This window comes from Lycium barbarum, chromosome 11 (genome assembly GCF_019175385.1).
Source record: "Lycium barbarum isolate Lr01 chromosome 11, ASM1917538v2, whole genome shotgun sequence".
Classification (NCBI taxonomy): domain Eukaryota; kingdom Viridiplantae; phylum Streptophyta; class Magnoliopsida; order Solanales; family Solanaceae; genus Lycium; species Lycium barbarum.
Genome location: NC_083347.1, coordinates 24,473,480 through 24,484,028, shown reverse-complemented (window position 1 = coordinate 24,484,028; position 10,549 = coordinate 24,473,480). Strand labels below are relative to the sequence as shown.

The following is a 10,549-nucleotide window of genomic DNA, read 5'->3' as shown; positions in this document are numbered from 1 at the left end:
TTAATTCTTCCTATGGATCTCTTTCTTTATTTTCATAATAAAATCATCACACTTCTTGTTCAACTCTTCTAATGTTTCCTCTAATTCTTCTTCTTCATCATCATCTTCCAATTCTTTAATAATTTCAGCATAACTTTCTTGATAAGCTTCATCTTCATTCTTATCAACTGTTCCAACAGTAACCAAATTATCCTGACTCATTGTTTCAATTTGCTGTTCTTCAACTTTATTTTCAGTTTCAACAACTTTTTCAAGAACTATTTCCGCCTTTGTTTCTAAAGCAACTGGATTATTATGAGATTCTCCAAATTTCTCCTTGTGGCTTTCTTTGGGGTGCTCAGAAATGTTACCAAATGAATTCTTGATTATGAAAACAAGAATTCCATTGCAAAGAAGGAAAATATAGTTCCTCTCTGAGCTATAGGTAAAAAGTTGAATTGAAAAATAAGAAGAATATTCATGAAAAGAGTGGAGAAGAGAAGGAAGCAATGAATAAGACTGAGTAAACACCAATGAAAATACTGAAACTGGGAGCAGAATTTTCATTGCATTTTTCAGAAAATAGAATTGGCTATTCAAGCTCACTTTTTCCATTTTCTCGAAAAATAAAATCAACTTTTGGAAGGGGGAAGAACTTTTATGAAGAGAAGAGTTTTCTTGAAAAATGTTTTTGGTTTTTGCACTTTGCAATGTGTGTGTAAGCAAGATTATATACTAGTTTCATGTTTGAAGTCATCAAGGGGTTGAAAGTTGATTTTTCAAATGTACCCTTGTGTTTATTAACGGAAGAAAGGGAGTTTTTGTATTTTTAAAGGGTAGGCCAGGGGTAATTTGTGGAAATTAGATAGTTAAGTAGGTCCAAGTGTCCAACCAATGTTTTAAAGAAATATTAATTTGAAGAACCATTGTTGGACTTTGGAGTTTCATGTTTGAAGTCATCAAGGGGTTGAAAGTTGATTTTTCAAATGTACCCTTGTGTTTATTAACGGAAGAAAGGGAGTTTTTGTATTTTTAAAGGGTAGGCCAGGGGTAATTTGTGGAAATTAGATAGTTAAGTAGGTCCAAGTGTCCAACCAATGTTTTAAAGAAATATTAATTTGAAGAACCATTGTTGGACTTTGGAGTTTCATGTTTGAAGTCATCAAGGGGTTGAAAGTTGATTTTTCAAATGTACCCTTGTGTTTATTAACGGAAAAAAAGGGAGTTTTTGTATTTTTAAAGGGTAGGCCAGGGGTAATTTGTGGAAATTAGATAGTTAAGTAGGTCCAAGTGTCCAACCAATGTTTTAAAGAATTATTAATTTGAAGGACCATTGTTGGACTTTGGAAGTTCACATTTTTAGCTGTCATCATGTCTTTTTTATGTCCTTTTAAGAGCCTTGTTTGTCGAATTTGGTAGGGGATTTATCTTCCTGTGGATAGTAACACTTCCACTTCTCGAACACTCGTTGCTTCCCGTCCCAAAATATTTATCGTCTTTACTAAAAAATACTTATATCAAAATATTTATCGTTTTATTTAATCAAGGCAAAATTACGTAACTTTTTTTCATTTTACCCATATATTAATTAGGAACATTTAAGAGATTTTCACCATTGATGGAGTAGATATTTATTGAGGAGTGAATACACATAATATGTTAAAAAGGTAAAATAGTTAAAATGCTACCCTTATACATGCTTTCTTAAGGGGCGTGTAAATGAAAAATGCGACAAATATTTCGAGGCGGAGGGAGTATTATATTAAATTTCTGAGCTAGAATTGTCAAAGATCGTGATATGATGAATAAGATTTCTCCATCTTAATTAGAGATTTTGAGTTTGAGCTCTGAAAATTAAGAAACTTTCGGTAGGGAGCATCAAAAAGCTTTCCTTCTTAATGAATGTTACGCTATTAATTGAGGACTCAAAATAAGTATTCAACGTCAATTGTGAAATAAGAAGAAATCTAGAAGTCGGCTAGGGTGAGCGCTTTCAATAATTTGTCGTTAGGGGATGGTGGATTTATCTTATAAGATCATTTTTGTCAGTTTCCTTTCTAATTTGTTCCTTTCAATATGAATTGACACAATCGTCAAATGCTGAATGAAAATTAGATGTAGTATTGGAAAATGTAATTCTTATAATTCAAAAGATTAAAAAGAGTAGAAGGATAAATTTGAATAAAAATAAAAATAAAAGATTGTAAATATCAAACGAAAATAATTCAAATTTCATCCAACTACGAACCTCCCTTTTCCCCACTTAAATAACATTAATTTTGTCATCATGGCCTATTTAGCAGCCCGTTGAAATTCCATTAAATGTACTCCTTCTTTTCATCCATTATTTTCTTCTATATACTTAGTAAATAAATCTATCGACCAGTTTTTTCCCGTAAGTGTATAGACTTTGTTTTCTTCTATATACTTGACCTTTTCAAATATTTATCGAATCTTTTCTTATGGAGATTGTTGATTTAATATTTTTTTGCCCTCGTCTCAAATTATCTGATGCATTTTTACTTGCCTTGTAATTTATGAGAGAATGAACGAATTTTAACATTTATAGCTAAAATAATATCTAACATGCACTGCTAGTCTAAATATATTTGACATGATATTTTTGTGACTATAGAAGCTTGATACTCTCTTAAGTAAAAAATAATTGATGTTTTAATCTTAGGCACATGGATTAAGGAATACATGAACTCCTAAAAGTTAAGAGGGGTTTTCTTAATTATGATTTTCTTATCTTTTAAGGTTGACATAATTATTATGAGGATTTGAAAACTGGTGAAGGACAAGTTTGGAAAAGAGACCTATTTACATTCTTAATTTTGTGAAATATCATTTATTTTAGACTGACTTTTAGAGGCTAAAACCTCAATTATTTTGGACTGAAGGGAGTATTAAGAGTTGAACGAAAATTTTAATATTAAATTATTTCTAAATACATACAAGTATATCTACTTTCTTAACGAAGTAATAAGAAAATAATATCGCGTAAAACAAACTAAGGAATTTAAAAAAAAAAAAAAAAAAAAAAAAAAAAAGAAGAAGATTGTACTAGTATACTTTCGAACAATTGACTGGTGAGATTGAGCGTGGGGATGGGGGCATCAATCAATGTTATCGACCAAATACGACACACTATAATTTCGTATTGATTTTTGAGGGCCAGTATCTAAGGAACTGAACTGATTTTTTAAAATTAAAAGCACCTCCTTTTGCTCAAATTTATTTCTTTTAAAGCTCCTCCTCTAATCACTACTATTGAAATAACTATCCGCATTTAAATAGAAGTAGTATTTATTTGGTATTTTGGAATAGGCAATCATAAAGTTTTGCAATTTTCCTGTTCAAAACATCAAACCCTCAAAATTGTTCTGTAACGAACATCGTCACGCTGTGGATTTTTATAAAAAAGAAGCACATAAGTTTACTTCTATATACCTTTCTAATTTACTTTTGATCAAAGCCACAGAATTATTCTTTAAATAAATATATATATATATATATATATGAAGTGCGAACATGTTTGATATTTCTTTTGCAATAGTCTTCTCTATATCTTAGCTTTAACTGAGAATTCAAGAAACTCCATAGTATCAATTTTTCATAAGTCGAGTGCTCTAGAGCACCGAAAGAGTTTAACGAGTCAATAGAATAGTTACATATGAAACTCTAAAGGGGTTAATTTTTTCAATATTTGGTTTGTGCAATTATGTCATAGATAAATAATCAGACAAATTCTGCAACTCCAAACACCAAAATCTTTATTTAAAAAAAAAAAAAAAAAAAAAACTCACACACAAAACAAAACCAAAAAAAGTTAAGTTTCTTATATTAAGGAGCACTTCGGTTATTTTCTCTCTCAAAGGGATTATATAGAGTCTCCAATATCGTATTTTTTTTTTTCCAATATCTTATCCTCGTCCTCATTCTGAGATAAAAATAGTCACGATTTCTCGAATGGTTCATTTATCATAATCAGAATCAAGCTAAACGAGATACTAGGTTAGTTGAAAAAAAAAAAAAATATATATATATATATATACCAACTCATCAAATCCGTTGATGGCTGTCACTTTGCCAAAAAGTGAAGATGAGGGATGTCCATCTCTCCAGACAAGACGAAGACTACCAAAGACACTGACGCAAGGGGCTATTTCTATCAAAAAAAAGCATACTTGCAAAAAAGAAAAAAAATGACAACATAGAAAGTATAGTTAAAGAGACATTGGAAAGATTTTTCCAAACAAAGGCAGAACAAGACAAGCATATAATCAAGAACCCTAGTCCAAAATTATCTCCAAGTCCAAGGATGTCTCCAGTCCATAGTTCAGAAGAAGGAGATATGGTAAATTTCCAGAATAGTGCATTTCAAGATTCACAAGACCCAAACGACGACGATTCGGGAATGAGTTTTGATTCTATTGCACTACATAATTTAGACACATAAATATATATATATATATATATATATATATATATATATATATATATATATATATATATATATATATATATCTGTGTGTGTGTGTGTGTGTGTGTGTAAAGGAAATAATCAGACAAGAGTAGTGGAGGAAATAGTTATGATAAGACAAAAGGCTGAAAGATTCGTTGAACAAAAGCAACGGCTAGAAGACATTTGCAGAAAAAGAGAGCTTTATTAAAAGTAACTTTAAATAAAGCAGCCACAGTAAATGGACAGATCAGCTAACAGACAAGTAAATAAAGTTTTCTTTTGAAAAAGTTCACGTGACGATGGGGCCCAAAGAGTACCCGGCTGAATTCAAAAGATTCTTTAGCATTTTGAAATCCGGAGTTAAAGTCCATCAGACGCCTATAAATAGTAGCATTTGTGGAGAAGCAAAATCATCACGAACAAGAGCACCAACCACCTCTCTCTAGAAAATTTTCATATTCCCCTTCCCTTTCATCAGATGCTTCAATCCTTTGCCCACTCAACAACCTTTGTAATATAAACTCCTATTGTAAAAAAGTATTAAGTTTTTAATACCTATACCCTAGTGTGAAATAGTTTTTGGGGTTCCCCGAAAGGGAAACCTCTCTCCTTCTTCAAGCTATGTAAGTTTATTTACTATGTTTTCTGTACTAATCTCCCTATTATGTAAATTATCTTGTGACTATATGAATATTATGTTTAAGTAATTTGGTATCATCCGTTTGAACCGGACTAGCTGTATCTTTATCCGATACAGTGGATCTATTTGCATTCATTGGGGAATGCACACCCGTCTCATCCATTTTTGTCTGAGATGGAGAACTCTGGGATTGTACTAATTAGAACTTAACTGCTTGTAGTCTTTGTTCCAACAGTCTTGCTTGTTCCAAGAGTTTCATTTTTTCTTGGATGAGTGTCTCTTTCTGCTGGTTAAGTCTTCTGACGGTCTCAGTCATAGTAGAGCAGTGATCGCAAAAAATCACCTTGCCTGTGTCTTTTTGTATATTGTACTGAGGGGTTCTATCTAGATTTTGTCTGAGAGCTGGAGAAAGATAGTAGTTTGGACCCAACACTCTTCTAGCATAGTCTAATGCCTCAGTGAAATCATTAAAGCCTTTAAAAAGAGATTTTGTTATATCTTTAATAGAATCTAAAACTTCTATCCAGGTCTGGAAAATACCATTAGTTCTACCATGGATTACAACATAAAATTTAAATTTCTTATCTAGATTTTTGTTTGTAAAATACTGACAAAGTGCATTTAGAGTGGTTACGAAATGACTAGAGTCTTTTTTGTTATGTGATATCCATAAATTGTCTACAAAACATGTCTGTTGTTTGTCTATTACATATTCTGGTAATACCTTAAAAGTTAAATTAGATGGCGAAAAATATACTAAATTATTGGTTCCAAAATGTATTCTTTCTAAGGCGTTTTTGTCTAATGCAGATGTAGGTCTAAAATGAAGATTACCTAGTACCTTTTGTCTGTAATTGTCTTGGGTTGAGGCTATGCCTTTTCCCTTGTCTGCTGTCTGAGAACTTGATGGTCTCATGCTGTTCAAATAGAAAATCAGTTAGATGTGATTTTTAATCTACTTAATTGGTCTGCTAGGTTATTATCTTTTCCTTTTATATGTTCGAATGTTAAATTATAAATTGAAATAGTATCCATAAAGTTTAACCATCTTCGTATACTGCTACTTTTATCATTAATTTTTTGATAGAATTTGACTATCGCTTCACAGTCTGTTCTTACCAATATTTCTGGTTTTATTTAGTATATATAGTCTAAAACTATTTAAGCCATATATTACAGCTAAAATTTCGACGTCTATACTACTCATATTTTCTTTTTCTCAGTACTTACCACTTTGATAAGCACATATCTTTTCTTCACTTTTATTGCTATATTTATTTGGTTTTGCCTTTAATACTGCTCCCCATCCTTCGAAGCTTCCATCTGTTTCTATAATTAAATAGTCTGTTTCTAGGGGCATATTTAAGTCTGGAATATTTTTTATTTTTTCTTTAATTTTTTGTACTAATTTGATATCTTCTGTGTTAAAGTGTTTTTGACCATTTGATCCCGTTTTTTAATACAATGGCCTTGCTATTTTTCCTAAGTCTTTTATAAAACTTCTAGCATAATTTACTATTCCTAAGAATTTTTGTAATTCTTTAACATTATCTAGTTTATCTGGCATTTCTAAGGCCTTTTTAGCTATATGAGGTTGCAATTTTACTTTGCCATCTCCTAGCACTACTCCTAAAAAGTTTATATGGTTTTTACATAATTCCATCTTTTTCTTGCTAATTATTATTCCATTTTCTACGAATAATCTAAATACTGTCTGTAGGTGTCCTAAATGTTCTTTCATGTCTTTACTAAATACTAATATATCATCTACATATACTCGGACAAATCTTTTATAGTCTCCAAATATACTATCCATTTTTCTTTGAAAAATTGGTGGAACTGTCTTTAATCCGAATGACATTACTAACCATTCGAAATGTCCTTCAGGACAGGTAAATGCAGTCCATTTTATACTTTCTTCATGCATTCGTACCTGCCAATATCCTGATTTACAATCAAATTTACTAAAGATCTTTTTACTTTATATTCTATTTATTAGTTCTGTTTTGTCTGGTAATTTATAAACATCTGTTCTGGTGTTATCATTAAGTCTTTTGTAATTTATTACCATTCTAGCTTTTCCTCTTACTATTTCACTATGATTTCTTACCATAAATGCGACAGATCTATGTTTAGAAGTACATCTTCTTATTACTCCTAAATTTAATAATTCTTTTATTTGTACTTTAAAGTCTTCCACATCTTGGTTAGTTGCTTCTATTGAGGCTGTTTTAATTATATATTCTGGATTTATTATGTCTAATTTACATACAATTTTGTTATTTTTCCAATGTTTTAAAGGTTTTTCTCCTATAATTTCTATCTCATCTAGTATTCTTATTATATTATCTAAATCGTTTTGGTTTTTATTACTCCTATCCTTTCTATCCCTGTTTTAAAATTATATAATTATGTTTCTATGTCTATTAAAGTATAATTTTTTCCTATTAGATTATCGTCGTCTAGTATTTCTTCTTCTTCTAGAATTAAATTCTTTATTTCTCTTTTGTTTTTACAGCATGTATTGTTGTCTTGACAATCCTTACAACAACTCTCTTCTTTCTTTTGCAGGTTTATTTGGTCTGGAGTAGAGATCTTCTTATGTCTAATTCTGGTTTCAGTTTTATGAGCTTGTACAGGAGTATGAGTAATATTTCTTAGAAAGATTACTCCATCTCTTGTAATCATGCAACTTCCATTGTTATGTAACATAAAGTCTAATCCGATGACAAAGTCTATGTTTATATTCAAGTCTCTTATCCATATTTTATCCATTTTATAACTAGGTTTATAAAATTCTGAACAAGTGTTGATAAAGCTAATGTATGCCTTATGAACATAATGTTTATATATATTATGAGTTCCATCCATTTGCATGGTTGCAACTGGTTTGTCTAGAACTTTTATTAAATTTGGTGGAACTATTCGTTTATTTATTATACATTTTAGTACATCCCGAATCTACTAATGCTAATGTCTCTATTTCATAGTCATCTATTTTAATTCTTGCAATTATTTTTATCGTTCCTAATTTTTTATCTTCACATACTAGGGCTCCATGGTCTTCTATACTCATTAGTTTCGCTGTTGAATCTTCTTGTATTGTTCTTAGCGGTTGTATATTAGATAAACCTATTTCTTCATCTTCGCTATCTGCTTCTTTTTGTTTTCCTTTTTCTAATTTATATAAGCTGGTTTCTAATTCGTTCATTCTAGTTTCTAATGTCATTATTCTTATACTGATAGTAGGGTCTTCTATTTTTTTTTTATGTCTTTCTTCTTTGTGTATATTTGTCTTAAATTCTTTTTCTATACACCTGATACATCCTTCTAGAAAACAATTTTTACATTTTGCTCTTTTATCTCTACTAGGAAACCATTTACAAGAGAAACGTGCATTACTATCTAAACATTTATTTCTTTCGAAGTTGTGACTACAGTCTTCTGATATATTTGCTAAATTATCCATTTGAATCGGTTGTAGGTCTAGTTTTTCTAATGTCATTATTCTTATACTGATAGTCGGGTCTTCTATTTTTTTATGTCTTTCTTCTTTGTGTATATTTGTCTTAAATTCTTTTTCTATACACCTGATACATCCTTCTAGAAAATAATTTTTACATTTTGCTCTTTTATCTCTACTAGGAAACCATTTACAAGAGAAACGTGCATTACTATCTAAACCTTTATTTCTTTCGAAGTCGTGACTACAGTCTTCTGATATATTTGCTAAATTATCCATTTGAATCGGTTGTAGGTCTAGTTTTTCTAATGTCATTATTCTTATACTGATAGTCGGGTCTTCTATTTTTTTATGTCTTTCTTCTTTGTGTATATTTGTCTTAAATTCTTTTTCTATACACCTGATACATCCTTCTAAAAAACAATTTTTACATTTTGCTCTTTTATCTCTACTAGGAAACCATTTACAAATATATATACCGTCCAATAGCATATACTTAATCTATGGAAGCAAAATATAATATTTAATCCATGTATTAAACAACTCGTCTTGGAATGGCGGAGACAAGAGGCATTATTTGATATGACTTCACATAAAAAAAAAGTTTATTTTATATTTGTAAATAAATCTTTTATGTACATACACTACACTAATACGGCCGACTGAAAGTAATCAGTAATTTCAAATGGAAATTAAAGTCTTCAGTGGCCATAAGTCCACATCCAAATTCCAAACTATTGAGGCTATAAATTAACAAGTCGGCGTACCAATGACGCCTAGCAATATGAAATATGATGCAAGCTATGTTTGGTAGGAAAGATGACGTAGACATGAAAATCTAATCCAAAATATCCAATTCTCCTGTAAACTTTGAGAATGATATGAGCATGTTTTGGGCCTGTTATGGGCTAATCCTTTTTGGGTTGGATTTATACCTGCTCAATGTAGCAATTGTACCTAGTATCCCGTTTCCGTTATTTCATTTAAGTTATACCTAGAGTTTTGAAATTGTTTAAATGGTAGACAGTGTAGATAAAACTTCAGCCAAAAGTTATACACTAGTGTTGCACGTGAGTCCCAAAAACTAGTACATACTCCCTCCATTCCATAATAAGTGATGTTTTAGGTTTTTCATTTTGTTTCAAAATATATAAGTGGTGTTTTAGGATTTCAAGAAGAAATTGATCTTATTCTTCCAAACTTACCCTTATTTTTAATCAAAAATCATTAAATAGCTTTTCTTTTTCTAGGCATAAATTAGAGGTAAGTTAGTAAAAACACTCATAATTATTTAGGAATAAGAGTAAAAGCACTCATAATTTTCTAGGAGTAAGCAATTTCTTAAGGAGTGTGCATAAGCTAAAAACATCACTTACTATGGAATGGAGGGAGCATTATATAGGTCATATTAAAACCGCGTTGTACAAATTTTTCAACAGAAAGATACAAGTTGGAATTATGAACAATCAGCCTATTCGATGGATATTCATTGAACCTGCCAAAATTGAACAACTAAATTAAGTTAGGTATTTAAAATGTATAGTGAGTTGCATTTTTGTGTTATTAGGTGCAAACATGTAATACAATTGTATATTACTCATTACTAAAAGATCTCTATTTTCTCACTGAATTTTCCACTGAAAAATGTTCAATGACTATTCCCATTGAATGTCAGTGGAAAAATCGTAAATAGTAGTGTTTTCACTTGGAAAAATTATGAAGTTTCCTAGAGTTTCAATGGGAACCTGTTTTCTACCATGCATTTCCCAGTGAGCTGGTGATAAGTTGGTAGGTTACTAGCTTATTTCTTCTTTAATCTTAGATTGTTGATATGTTTTGATTGAGAAAATAGTGCATTTAATGTCGTTTACTTCCATTTTATAGGTTAATATGATTGAGAAAAGCGTCGAAAGAAACCAAGTGAAAATAAAGTCAAAAGAGGCCAAACTGGACAGTTTTGTAAAAACTGACCAGTCCAAAAACGGGACAGTTTTGCAAA

General features: G+C 30.6%; 1 protein-coding gene across 1 annotated transcript; it reads right to left on the bottom strand.

The window, feature by feature from the left end:
* Positions 1-594, bottom strand: LOC132619580 (uncharacterized). The gene has a single exon (XM_060334438.1). It carries the CDS (start codon positions 592-594, stop codon positions 1-3), a length of 594 nt encoding a protein of 197 aa, XP_060190421.1.
* Positions 595-10,549: the final 9,955 nt, after the last annotated feature.